Source organism: Drosophila albomicans, chromosome 3 (assembly GCF_009650485.2).
Source record: "Drosophila albomicans strain 15112-1751.03 chromosome 3, ASM965048v2, whole genome shotgun sequence".
NCBI classification, from domain to species: domain Eukaryota; kingdom Metazoa; phylum Arthropoda; class Insecta; order Diptera; family Drosophilidae; genus Drosophila; species Drosophila albomicans.
The window spans coordinates 42,182,918-42,198,171 of record NC_047629.2 but is presented as its reverse complement, the minus strand read 5'-3'; the positions used below and the strand labels follow the sequence as shown (position 1 = coordinate 42,198,171).

The following is a 15,254-nucleotide window of genomic DNA, read 5'->3' as shown; positions in this document are numbered from 1 at the left end:
GTCTTAGTTGTTGTCGTCTGTCGTCGTCCCTTTCAATTGTAAAACTGTTTGCCATTTCTTGGATTTTGTGTCTCGCAATGAAGAAATAAATCACACGTTTTTAGTTAATTTCGTACTTTCCCATTTTTGACGTGCGCTGCTCAATTTCAGTTTCAGTTGTTTTTTCCTGGACCCCAAAGATTGACTTCTGCATTCAGTTTTCAGTATTACGATTGGATTTTTCGGTTAGACGGTAGTTCGCTTTTGAATGGCAGCAGCAGCAACAGCTGCCGGGATTTGCGGCCGGTGCATGATTCGGTTTCATTAACCCAACTGCTTAATCATCAGGTTGCAGGCAATAAGAGGCGGTAGCCATTTATTGAAAAGGCGCCCCCCTTTTAGACCAGTTCAGTTCACTTCACTTCAGTGCAGGTTCAACGAAATGTTTCCTCTCCATCGATGGGCTTACAATGTTGCAACAACTGCAGCAACTTTATTGACACAAGTCAAGAGACCTGCCAGCCACACAGACGACGACAGACAAACATAGACAGACAGTGATCGAATCGTAATGCCACAAACGAGAGGAGACTCCAAACTCGCAACTGTGGTAACTGTGGGAAACTGTGCAATACTCCCAAGCTTGCAACTTGCGGCTTTGTGGCATGTCTGTGATTTGTATTTGCGAATTGTGGTCTATAAATGGCAGCACTTCAGTTCTCAGCTTACGTATTTTTTGTTGTTGGTGTTTCTCTTGCTTATTAACTGATATATCGGTTAAGACCCCATTAAGCCAGCTGTTGCATACAAACCAACCCAGAACTAGGTAGAACCAAGCTAAGCTAAGATTATGCGAGATTAGACACAGAGTTCTCTTTATTATTATAAAGAACTAACAACCTTTGGCATTCTAGTATCGTTCAATGTGGCATTGATCTGCAGAACTTTTACTTGTTAGTACATATAAGGAAATAACTATCAAGAATTCGTGTTAAATAAAAGCTTATTTGCTTTGATAATACTTCTGGTTTAAAATACTATTTATGAAGTCATTAAATAAACTAACAAACTAAATAAATAATTTAAACATATCTCTATGAGCATAAGAGGAAATAACTATCAAGAATTCAAGTAAAATAAAAAGTCATCAACTAAAATACTAAGATCAATAAATAATTGAATTTCATCTTCATGAGCATATGAAGCGAGAATTTATGTACAATAGAACAAAAGCATATTTTGAAAACAATCCCTATTAATACTTTAGGTTATTTCCTTCCATAGTTTGCTATAAGATTAAGAATCATTAACAGAATACTTTTATTTGCTTTTAAAGTTTTTTTATAAGCTTAAGAATCGTTAGCTAAACTCTTGAGAGTTCTTAAGCTTAGCTAAATCTCAACTCTACCACCTGACAATAAGTTAATAAAAGCTTTTTTTAAATACCGTTTATGTGTTCTTTATATTCTGAAACCAATAAAGCACACAAATAATTGAAACTCATCTCTATGAACAATTTAAGTTCTTTTTCGTCTTCATATTTAGGTGAAAAATTACGAATCGTCAACAGTTTATACTGTTTCTTTTCAATGTTCTCTTATATGATCAACAATTGTTAGCTCAACTCCAAAAGTTCTTTAGCTTAACTATATCTTCATTCTACCATCTCCAACTGTTTCTCATTATATACCTTTTTCCCTCTCATTTTTCTCATTGCTACTCAAATTTTCTGGTTCTATGCCAGTCGATCATCAACTTTCTATTGAAATTCAAATGGCAAAAGCAGACTAAAAAAGAAGAAGGAATCACTTGACTTCACTCACCTGTGCTGCATTTCCATTTGCATTATCAGCGGCAGTTGCCTCATCAGCGATCTGTTGCTGCTGTTGTTGTTGTTGCTGTTTAGAGTCAATCCGAGACTGTTGCTGATGTTTGTGATTATTGTAGTTGTTGTTATTGTTGTTGTTGGCATTCAACAGTTGTTGTGACTGTTGACTGTTGCTGTTGTTGTTGTCGCTTTGCAGTTGTTTATAGCAATTGTTGCTAATGATGTGTCTTGTGTTGTGGTTGTTGTTGTTACTGTTGCTGTGGCTGCCATCGCTGCTTTGGCTGCCTGACTGCAATTGCATTTCCATGTCCATGACGCTGACAACGACGCCGCTGCGCTGCATTTGAGTGACTCGCGAGGTTGCTGAGGTCTCTGTGTGGACACCGTTCGAATTGGACGATGAACAGGCGCTGCTGCTGTCGTAGTTGCTGTTGCTGCCACTCCCACTGCCAACCAGCACGACACCAACACTAACAGCACTTGTTGCTATGCTTGCGGTGGTTGCTGTTGTCGATGTGCTCACCAGCGTCTCCTTGTTCTCCTTATCAGAGTCGTCGCTGGTTGTTGTTGTTGTTGCTGTTGCTCCTGCTGCTGTTGTTCCGACTGTTGCTGCTGCTGCTGTGGCGCCAGAGGTTGTCGACGAGATGGCAGCCGACTGCAGACCATCGACAGTAGATGTTGCTGTTACTGCTGCTGTTGCTCCTGCTGTGGTTGCCGCTGTGTAGAGCCAACCCTCGTCGTCGTCATCCGATGAGGCATCAGCCGATTTGAGTATCTGCAGAGCATAAAAAAATATAGTTAGTATGGCAAAATTAAACAATAATAACAACAACACAAACAAACAGCAACATCAGCAAAACGACAACAACATGCAAAAATGCTGTGTGGGCTGCGTTGGCTGCAGAGCGAAGAGAAGAGATGCAATGGAATAAAATGAGTTGGAACTGAACGAAGATGTGGATGGATGTGCTCAATGCAATGGCAATGCCAACAGATGAAGATGAAGTAGTGGAAAATGAAGTTTAATTAGCGTTACTTGCGCAAAATGGCAAATTGTAACTTGTAGTCACAACAGCAACAGCCAACAGCCAACAGCCAACAACAACAATTGCAGCTACAAATTGTTGTGGTTGCTGCAGCAGCACGTCGCATGAGTAGCAAAAATCTTTTGAGCTTCGTCTCAAATGCCGGTGCGCGTCTTGACTTCTTCTCCTTCACTGCTGAAGGAGGCGGAGTTGCCGCTGTGCCGCCCTCAACTGCAACCAGCAACTGTTGCTGCTGTCGTTTTCTCTCTATGCTTGCAATTTATAATAATGCCGCGACGTTTCGTTTGGATTGTGTTGGCAAGGCGGCGACCTTAAGCTTCGACTACAGTTTTGTTGCTGTGGTGTTGCTGCCAATGCACTTGTCAATGCTCTCTGCCTGTTGCTTGTTGCACGTGATGTAGCAGCAACAACAAACAGAGCAAAGCTTGGAGTGCTCTGAGCCCATCAAACATGTGATTGCAATGCAAATAAGTCAACTTTATTAAGCGCGTTTCACTGCAGCTTTGAAAGTGTAACTAAACCTTTATAAGCAAATCTTTTCGAGAGTTGTTCAAACTGTTTTAAATATATAACGAGTGTGCTCGTACCGTAATGAGTTTCGCTTTCTTTAGGAAAATCCCCTTTCCATATTGTGGAGCTTTATGAATTTTGCAGCAATTTGAATTTAGTTTGACTAACTTTTGAATTTTATAAATATTTTTGGCATTTTAAAATACAAGAAGTAATTTTATATGGCCATAAACAGCAGTTGACGTGGGGTCTTTGTTACTATGATTGACAATTTGGTATATTTTTCACTGAGTGGTATATTTTAATGTAATAGTATTCCAATAAATCGATATAGAGATATATAAAATATACTGGATTTAGTATTTTTGTATATTAATTCGGTATATTTTTAAAACAATACCGAATTTTGGTTGACAATATGGTATATTTTTCACTCAGTGGTATATTTTTAATGTAATAGTATGTCAATATACCTATATAAAGATATATAAAATATACCGTATTTGGTATTTTTGTATATTGATTCGGTATATTTTTAAAATAATACCAAACTGCTCGTATTTTCTTGTTACATTGCTTAAGGATCTGATATATTTTGGTATATTTTAAGGATAATACCGCACTGTTTCGTATTTCGACTATGTCGACAGTTTATAACAGGTCTTTCTTACAATTTGGTATATTTTGAATGTAGTGGTAAATCGATACCAGAAACATAGATCTATAAAATATACCGACTTCAGTATTTCTCGGTATAATAATGTGGAATATTTTAATAATACTACCGCACTGTTCTGCTTTTATTACATGTTTTTACTATTTTTTTTTCATCGATCAAATATTTGTTTTGGCATTACACAAAATATAAATTTGTTTACTACATTTCTGACTCATTAACATTGCTGATCTCATCCTTAGTCTGATATTCTTGTCGTCGGCTATTTTTGAGAACTTTGAATGTGAACTTTTGACACGGAACAGCAGTTGTCTATTTTTGACAGCGCATATTTTGAGCTGTTGAGCCGTTGGCCTCTGACACAGTTGAAGCAACTTTAGCCTCAGGGGCAGGTGTTTGACTTTGGTCTATGTTAGAAGTATCTTAAACCCTACGAAAGTCTATTTATTGATGTCTAATGATTAATGATGGAAGCGGCAAAGTGACTACCAGATAATGAGGCAAACAAAGTTAATTAAGAAATTGTTAGAGAGACATGCCAGAGTTTTGACTACATAGACAGATCGGAAAATATGTTGTTTAATAATAAATTAATTAGTTTGTAAGAGGATGCAAAACATGCAAATTAGTTTGAAGCCAAAAAAAAAAACAAAGCGGGAGACATGATGAATGTCTGTCAGTTTGTCCATCGAATTCGATTGATGCTAGGTCGAAGGTTGCTGCGCAGTGAAAGAATCTTGATACCCAACACCAGAGAGTGAAGACCGCGCACCTGCTGATAACGGTACTTACTTGCTGCTGGGCCACGGCCAACGCCAGATCAGCATCTCCATCGCCAGCTGCATCAGTGCCCGCTCCGCTCGTCTCATTATCCGTGTCCAGATGCTTGAAATAGAAGATGGCGCAGTTCTTGGACTTGCGATTCGAGCGATTGAACTTGGAGGTGTCATTGTGGCCACGATGTGCCGCAGTTGTGGTTGTCGCCGATGACGATGACTTTCGCAGCACTGTCGGCGACTTGTTTAGGTCATGACCATGACCATTATGATTATTATTGTGATGGTGATGGTGGTGTGTATTGGGTGTAATGACAGCCACAGCGATGCTCTTCGGCTTGGCACTGTGATGATGTTGGCACTGTGGCAACATTTTGTTGCCGTGTCGCGTCTGCAAGAGCGACACATTTGTCGAACTGTTGCCGTTTGCCGTCTGCGACTGCGACATCTCTGCTTGCTGTTGTTGTTGTGTGGAACTAATGCCAAGGCGTCGACTATGCGCCACAGTGGTGGCAACAACAGCTGTGGCACCACAACTGCAAACGTTGCGACGATGCAGTTGCTGCACTTGCTCCAGATCGCTGCTCTCGGAGTCCGCCTCAAAGTCGGTGAGCGTTGCCGGAGCGGTGGGTGAGTTCTGGTTGAGTTTTGTTTGGCGCCAAGCGCGTTTTGCAATCACAAAGTCAACAACGTCCGCTGAGTTATCGTCTTCTTCGTCTGGTTCCTCGTCAGCCTCGTCACCGGGCTTTGGTTTTGTTTGTGAGGGAACAAGAATTGGTTAGGCAAATGCAAGTTGCAGGCAAAGTTAGGTCAGAAGTTCACACACACACACACACAGATACGAACACACGCACACACAGTTTACAGTGCTGCCAACTTGGGCGGAATCGACGAAATGCTTCAGGATCTGTTTTTTTTTTTTTTGGCGGGGTTAGGTTTTTTGTTTTTTTTAGGTTTTCTTTTTATGGAAAGTTGACAATACTGTAGAAGGCATGCATAATTCTAACTAGCAAACATAGAATATATCAACAAGAACTACAATACACAATACAAAAACAACAACAAGAACTACAAGAAAACGCACAAATTTGGCACAAGAGAATATTATGCAAATTGTATGCGGTTTTCAGTTTACGGTTTTCTAGTTTTCTTCAGTCTTGAGTTTACCTTTTGGGTTGCGATACAATCGCGTGACTGATCCTCAGTTGCCGCTGGCACGTTGGCGGAGACAATCTCTGTGGCAGCAACTTGACAACGTTGCAACAACAACTCTGCTGAATTGTGACTCGCTGCACTCTCGCACTCCAGATCCAAATCGGAGCCCACTTCGTTCAGATCGTCCTCGGTGGCAGCGTCTCCTTCTTCGCCCTCGTAGCCAAATGAATCGTCTTCCGTATCGTCGTCGTCATCCAAGCCAGTCTGTAAAATGGAAAACATTCGAGATTGTTTGCATGAGTTGATGTTGGAGATGCAAATGTTAAGATATAATAAATTATATATATTAAATTGTCTTGAACTTGCTTCAAAGAGTTTTAAGAAAGAAAGGAGAAATCAAACATTATCTAGATGTCAGATCGAAGAATAAAGTTATTTAAAACGAGATTATTCTTTACAAAATTTCATGGATAACAGAACAAAGTTATCTTAAGCGAGATTACTCTTTACATAATTTCAGGGATTACAGAACAAAGTTATCTAAACCGATATTGGTTCCCTACATTATTTCAGTTATAGCAATGATAAATTATCTGATTAAAGATCGCTTTATACACATCATTTTTAGCATAATGATGAGTTACTATAGATCAGTTTCGACTGCACACTTCGAGATTATTTTCTTCAACATTTTCGGAATAGGAGAATAAGGTTATGTAAATTAAGATTATTCTCTACATTCTCAGAGAATTAAGTTAATGAAATGGAGAATAATCTATAAAAAATTTCATAGATACAAAAAACAAAATATAAATATCAAGATTTTTCTTTACATAACGTCCACGAATCAAAGAAATTTCCTAATAAAATCGAGTTGACATTAATCCAAAAATGTCTCATAAGAAAAATATCTCGGAAGAATTCAAATTCAAATAATAATATTAGAAAGATTTAAAAATTTCCAAATAAATCATATTTAAATCATGGAGAAAATTAACATCAAATATAAAATACATAATATCTAAATTCGTTCTTATTTTATTTTTAATCATTTTATATTTTCTAATACAATAATTTTTCTTGATTTCACTTTTAATAATTTTATATTTTTGTAATAATTTCCCTTACTTTACTTTTAATAATTTCCCTTTATTTTTTTTGTAAGTTTTGCCAACCATATTTGATTGCCACTTAAAACTCTTTCTCTGAAGAGTTTTTACACTCTGGTGCATTCAATTTTTCCGACTTTTTGCTGATTAGCCTGGCAATGTGAAGTTTGAGTTTTTAATTGGTCGCCTTGATTGCGATCAGAGGAAAGAGCATAACATATCGTATAAATGTTGCTCGCAAAACTCTTGTGGTCAGTCTCATAATTTTTCACAATTTTCACACAAATTTTCCCATTGGCCTTTCAACGCTTTTCGCTTTGGTCATCACGTAACCATCTCGCCAGCTAGTTGGCATGCTTTCTGAGTTTTTTTTTTTTTTTTTGAGCTTCCTTCTTCACATATGTTATAATTGCTTTCAATTGCACACGGGGGCCAAGAGCCAGACAAACAGACATAAAATAAAAGGAAAATGTGTACAGCGACAGAGTGAGAGAGAGAGAGACAGACAAACAGTTGTTGGCCCACCAGACAGATGACAGATAATCCAAAAAACCAAAACAACAACAACAAAAAAAGTGTCTAGTGGAAATAACAAAAAGCGAGGCGCACACGTCATGTGGGTGGCAGATGAAGAGGAGAAGGAGGAGTCAAGGGAGGTGAAGGGGGTAGCATACTCTTCATATTTTGCGGGGGCGGGCCTTGACGCCCCCTTGAAACATGAACACACAAGTGTTAGGTGTTAAGTTGTTAAGTTGTTCAAGAGCTTTTGTTTTGCTTCAGTTTTTTTTTTTTTTGGGAAAGCAGCAACTTGTTGTTGGCATCTTAACCTCATTTGACCTTGAAAGTGCCTACCCCTTCCCCTCTCCCTTACTTTTCTATTACATTTTTCTGTATGTTCATAAAAATAATCAGAACATTTCATTATGTATTACCTCATTGAATTCAAAGCTTCTTTATAGCCCCCAGCACATTAACAAGTTTTTCTTTTAGCTTTTAGCGGATTTTGCGTAATGCTGGCCAAAAGAATTTCCAATTTCCATTTTCATTTCCATGTTAACGAGCTACGCTGAAGGTCAAAAGCAATGCTACATTCCTGATTCTTTGCAGGCATAAAAATTGATGATTTATCGTGTATTGAGCACTTGGAGGCGCCTTCTTCTGATTGTTGTGTTTATTTATGATAAACAAGACATTAGCGATTTTCCTTTAGAAAAGCAGACAGCAGGTGAAACTGTGCCAGACAAACAAAGGAGAAGAGCTTGTAAATTACTTTCAGCTGGACAACACTACACATCAATTTCATGATAAACAAAATGTAAGAATTTAGTATTAAACGATGCCGCCCAACGATCACTCAAACTGTAAACAGTATTCAGTTTTCTGTTTCAGTTTCAGTTTCAAACTGAATCGAAACATCTGGCTATTCTCACTTTCTAACCATTTGCATAGCGTTCACCCGCATTTGTAACGCTCTCTCGAAAATTAGAAGGGGAAGTTGTCGGGAGGGGAAAAACATGACAGTAATCCAATAAAATCTAACGACAAGCTGCTAAACACGACAACAACCAACATAATCCATGACTGACCCTTTTTTTTGAACGAGTTACGAGCAGCAATAGAGATGAGTGTTTTGAAATTTCAGAAATTGAAAAATAAATCGGATTAGTGTAAGAATATGAATAAAGAAGTAAAACTAAACCTTATGAGCGATTAACAAATTATAGTATTAAAAAAAGGCATCAATTTTAGAGTCCTTAAATACCTTGATTAACAAAACTAAATTAAAAAAATAAAAGTATATCTACAAGATATAGTCTAAAAGATGAACAGTAACGAAAATATTCAAGTTATAGGCTAATAGATAAAGTAAATATAAAATATCGAAAAGAGGTATTTAGTTTAAAAACTTTTGAATAGTATAAACAACGAAGCTAAATCTGATTAAATGTACTTAAAATGTATATTGCGTTAATTTACAAGTAAATTGCGTCTATTCTTTTATAGGTATGTTGAAGATTTTTTTAAGCACTTCAGAAATAAAGTATGATATCATTCAGTGCGTTCAATTACGCATCAGAAATATCGTATTAGAAAGATGTATCTAAAATTCATAACGACATCTAAAATTTGTTGTTCATCAGTTCAGTTTATCATCACATAAAAAGTATTTGAAAAATTCGAATATATCTAAATTTGATGTAGTTCAGTTCATCTCAAAAAATCATATCTAGAAATCATCTCAAATTCTCTTCTATACTTTTCACTCTTTTTCTCTCTTTCCCTCTCCCTCTCCCCTCCCTATCTCTCTCTCTCTCCCTCTTCCTTTCTTCAGCCTACAGCTACTCGAAGTCTTGTTTGATCTCTTGTAGTTTTGGTCTTGTTCTTCATGTTCTACACAATTTATGAACTTATTATGCAAAATTCCTCAGCGATCTCGAGACGTGGCAACGCCTGCCACAAATAGAGATAGAGATGCGGCATTACTTGCAACATGCCTTAGTTGGAAACTGAAGTTCAGGTTTATCGCGACGCACTTCACGCGAACTCCGCAAAAGGGGCGTCGAGGGCAGGAGGCGTGGCAGCGGAGCTGGACACGTGACTTTGCCGTGTTGGCAGCTTAGCACCTCATTTGACTGACTTGGTGTTTCCTTTTCTCGCTCGCTTAAACTATCATTAAGGTTGCCTTTGGGCCAAAGTGCGATAAGCATCTGCCACGTAAACGACAACTGCAACTTACAACTTCAACTTACAACTTACAATAACAAACACGCAATCTTTCGCTCTGTCACAAATTCTCATGTCATTTCTCATTGGGTTGAGCAACCTTCCGCAGAACTTTTACCTCAGCGACTTGAATATGTGTTGCAGGTAGTACTCCAAAATCCGATTACTCGATAAGTCTTTTTTTGGTATTTCTATTTTTTTGTGCTGTGGGAAATTTGTTGTCAAGTTTTCTTGTTGTTGATTGCTTTTGACTACTGTTTCTTCCTTTTTCTGACTACATATTTTTTATGGTCTCTTTGTTTATTTGTATTTGAAAACATTATTATGAATTTCTCACACGCGGGCATTTAATTATCGTTAAACACTTTCATGTCATCGATGTGTAGGGGACACCTCAATTAACATATTGAGCTTGGGTGTATGTGACGGTGTGTGTGTGTGTGTGCATGTGTGTGTAATTATCGTGCAATAAAAACGTGAGCTGCAACTGGAAATTGTTAGTTGTATAGCATAGTGAACACAACTTCACAACTTGTATTCGTTCACGTCTATGCGCTGACAGCTGCTTATTTATTGCTATTTCAGGGTGGCATTCAATTGAGACACTCAAACAAATTATTGTGATACTATTGTTAAGTTTAGAATTTAGAAAAAAAATGAGAAGAGAATAAATTCTATAAAGTTGTAGAAAACATTATAAAATTGTTTAATACTTTGCAATTTATATAGATCATAGAAAATAATTATATGGTTAGCTGCAACATAAATTAGAGTACTCATTTTTAAAGAAACTGTATTTAATTTTAATCCTATTTGTTGTAAAAGTTAATTGGAAAGTTTATTAGGAAGACACTATGTTTCATGATTTATGTTTTAAAGTTTTCTTCCGCCACATTCAGAAATCAAATTTAAGAGAGAGAATATAAAAATATGACTAGACTTCATGTCGCAGTCAGAAATCTTGAAAAAGAGAGAGACGCTAGCAATGTGACCAGACTTCATGTCTTTAAATATACTTATTCGTTAAGAAATAATTTCAAAACTAGATTTAATTTAAATGATATTTGTTTGAAACCAGAATTGCAAAGTTAATTAACACAACACTTGGATTGTAGTTTGATTTGATTTGTTTATAATTTAATATGTTCTTCTATAACACACTCAAAATTCAATATTGAGAGAGAGAATATAACAATGTGACCAGGTTTTATGTCACACTCAGAAATATAGAAGAAGAGAATCTAACAATGTGACCAGGTTTTATGTCACACTCGGAAATCTTGAAGAAGAGAGAATATATAACAATGTGACCAGATTTAGTGTTCTTAAATATACTTATTTATAAATACTGTATTGTTTACTATTTATAAGAATCATGCCTGTTAATTTCCTTCAAAACAAATTCGATGCTACTTTTTTTTTTGAGTGTACTAAGATTGATCAAACAATATGAATAGTTCTTATTGTTTGCTTTGAATTTAACAGGTTCTAATGTCACCAGAAATTAATTGTTGTACAACAGCTGTAAATAGTTGTCTAATATTATTGGAGCATTCATCTCGATGTGAATGCCATAATTATGAAATAATTCACATGGAATTTAAATCCGTTTACAGCGCGTCAACACAAATGTCATGCAAAAGTCGACGATAGTGCGAACGAAAAATTGCAGACACAACAAACAACAGGCAACAAAAACATTGACTGCAGCAACAACAACAACAACAACAATAACAGCAGCAGCAATGGCAATGACAACACTGTTGCAACAAATGCGAACGCGTTGACAACCCACAGGCAACAAGAGAAACACAACGAGAGAAAGAAAAAAGCAAACACAACATGCAAAGCTGACTTTTTCTGCCAGCAACCGTGTGTTGCACCCGCCGCAGCAGCAGCAACAATATTATTACTTTCATTGTGCTGTTGCGAGGCAGCAACACAAAAAAAAAGAAGCAAAACATTTCCTGGTACAGTGGCTGCGGCTGCTGCAACTGCAACTGCAACATCCACATTGTCCACAATTTAGCGCAAATATTACAAATCGCATTAGACGCTAAATTTAGCCAGAGCAACTCTGTGTCTCTGTCTGCCCCCAAGCTGCGTTGCTCCGTGTGGCAACAGCAACTCTAACTCCAGCAGCAGCAACATTCGACAGAATGGCGACTATATTTTTTGTAGCAATGTCTGTGGCAAATTCTTGTTATGGCTGTTGTGGCATGACCCCAAAGCATGTTGTCAGCGCCAGCGCCAGCGGGCAACATGTTGCTGCAACATTTCACTGTGTTGCATGTGGGTGGCAAGCAGCAGTCGCGATGCCGCCAACGCTTCGCTTGTCCCCCCACGCAGCAGCAACCACAATGCTTGAGCCACGCAGCAATTGCTCATAATTTGCAGGTTGTTGTTGCATGCAACTCTCTTCACTCCACTCCGCTCTCTCTCCTTGTGTCGGCGGCTCGTGCGCCTTTGAGCCTTTTTGTGTGGCAGACACATTTGCATTTAAGGTGTTGCTTGTTGATTAATGGCAAACAGTGCAGTATTTAGCATGCCATTTGTGGCACAGCGTCAGCAGCAGCAGCACCAGCTTGCCACATCGCTGATGGTGACAATTGAAGCGCAATAAAAAGCAGCCAAAAAAAAAGACAAAGACAAAGACAAAAGGCCGCCGATTGACATTTGAGGCCGCAAAATGTCAATATGCCATAAATGAAACTAAATGCGGCAAATAGCCGAATCATCTCGCAGGGCATTTGCAACAAAGAAGAAACAGGACAACTTCGCAGATGTTGCCGTTTCTTTATCCATTTGATTCATCTGCCATTGACAACAGCAACATGTTGCTGGTTGCTAGTTGCCAGTTGTTGGTTGCTGCTTTGCTTTTGTTTACAGTTCGACTTCACAACTTGTGGCATGGTAATTTCCCCCATTTGATTATACTTTTGTGGCCACATCTCGTTCGAATGAGTGTTTACCAGCTGCTGCCACACAATGAAGCAATTTTCTGCTACTTTTTTTCTACTTTTGTTATTTAGAATTATTTTTCTTTGTCTTTATGGCAATCATTCAATATAGTTTACTTATGGGGGGCCTCCATCGATGTTGTTGTTGTTGCTTTGTTGTCTTTGCAATTAATCTTTTATGACATGGATTTCTTATTAAAACTCTAAACTTTGGGTATTTCTGTTTTCGGTTTTACAATCGTTAATTATGCTTGATTTACAAATTATTAAAGTCGTCAATGAATCGAGTTTAATGACCAGCAGTATTCACTTTTTTATGACGGTAGCCAAATAATTTGCGTCAAATCGCAGTCATTAAAAAAAGTTGTAGAAATTGAGAGTAATATTCAGTTGGCGAACAAAAAAATAGCAGCTGACAAATTATATATTTCTTATACTAAATTGCCGTATTAATATTTAAGCGCATTTAACGCTTGTATATAAATGGGTGAACGTTAAGGTTGAAAAGCTTGAACTAAAGTATACCCACATACATATATTTATCATCCTTAGCCATTTATGCTTATTAATCTTTAATAATTAAAGTTGGAACAATACAAGTTGGGAATGCTGTATTAATTAAAGAAAAAAATATACCAAATTTATATACAGCATAAATACTAAAAATATACCGAATGCTATATTTTGTATATTGGTATATTATAATTAATAGTGTGGTATTCATTTTAAAATGTACCAAATGAATGAACCACAAAAATACTAAATATATACCAATATAAAGTTAATAGTGCGGTATTAATTTTAAAATGCACCAAAATAATATACCGCAAAAATACTAAAAATATATACCAAAGGTTATATTTGGTATATTGATATACCACTACATTCATAGTAAATTTTTGAATTCATTCGCTATTTAATGAAAAGAAGAACAGAGATTTCAGTTTTACATGCCATTTTAGATGTTCATTAAATTTAAATTTATATTACAATGTTCTTTATTTACATCAAATATTCATGACTATCCTATAACTACTTTTCATTTATTTCTTGGAAATATTTTCTTGGAAATATTTAATAAGTACTCTATATTTGTTGTGCTTTAATTCAAAGCTGCACAACACAAATTTCAGTATTTAGAAACTTCTCAGCAACATCTCTCAATCATTATGCCTCTCTGCCATTGACAATTTGAATTTCCATTATCGGAATTGCATTATCTGTTGTTCATTTCGCAGTCATATCTCATCATTCACAACCTGCTCAGTGAAGTTGTGATTAATAATCGCGGCACGCAGTTTGCCAATCTGCCGGAATAATGAACAATAAATGGCACATGGAAGCCCACATTATCTGGGTAATTGAAAATGAGCCAAGAGACAGCAAAGCCGCAGCTCAGCAACAGAAACTTGCAGCACACTTTGAGTTTGAGTTCGATTTCAAGCTGCATCATTAACTGCCACCAAAAGTAGATCAACTAACGGCTTGCAGCAACTGTTTTATAGTTGCTGTCGATGTTGTTGTTGTCGAGTGTTGTTGTGGTTGCTGTTGTGTTGTTGTGTTGCTGGGGATGTGGCCACATTATAAAACAATTTCTCACAAAAACCCACCCAATTTGCCTGCTAACCGCACACACGACGACGACCAAACAAATTTCCAATTACATGAGCCATTTTGGTAACTGTTTTTGTGTGTTGGTTGCTGCTGCTTGGTTGCTACGGCCAGCGGCTAATTACTGCGCTTGGACAGCAGCAGCAGCAGCACAGAAAGTGAGACCCGTGCGGCGTGGTAATTACTTTGGCTTAAGCATTGCTGTGTGGCAGCTGCAACAACGGCCTTGCAACGCGACGGCGCGTCAGTCGAAAGTGAAACTTAAGCTTTTTGTTTTTCGGGCCATTGTTTAAAGTTTTTGCTGTGGCAAGTGGCAAGTGAGTGTGTGGCATGCTGCTGCCAGCTTCCGCATTGCGCAGTGTGTGTGTGTGTGTGTGTTGTGGGTGTCACGCCCCAAAACAAGCTATAAACACTGCAAAATTTACATAATTATTGTGATTTAATTTGCGGCACTCGCATCTTCCGGGCGACTACCTGCCACAGTCACTGCCACATGCATTCAACATGCACTCACACAATATTTAATAGTCACAATTTGTAGCTGTCAGTTGTTGTTGCAACAACACACACAACATGCAAATGCAGTTCCGATATTCCAAGCACGAACAACACCAAAAACAACTGCACTAAAGTTGCAGCAACATTTGTTGCACGTCAATTTTTATTCACTGCGCATTCATTCATTTTCGTGCCTTTTCGCAGCCAATAAATAAATAACTATAAAATACGTATAACGAGTAAACACTCTAATTTGCATTTTTTCATTTTTTTGTGTCTCAGAGTTTTTATTATGAGCTATTTATTTCAGTTTTTTCCAATTTTTTTTGTTGTTGCTACCGCTCGCTCTATTCGCATAACAAGATTGATTTATGCTCTTGGC

The 15,254-nt window shown here is 37.4% G+C and overlaps 1 protein-coding gene across 1 annotated transcript in view; it reads right to left on the bottom strand.

Annotated features, from left to right (window-relative positions):
• Positions 1–15,254, bottom strand: part of LOC117568270 (klarsicht protein) — a 129,829-nt gene that overhangs the window by 26,043 nt on the left and 88,532 nt on the right. The window contains 3 exon segments of the mRNA XM_052003505.1: positions 1,803–2,582; positions 4,832–5,560; positions 5,983–6,234. Coding sequence (XP_051859465.1) covers positions 1,803–2,582; positions 4,832–5,560; positions 5,983–6,234 — 1,761 coding nt within the window.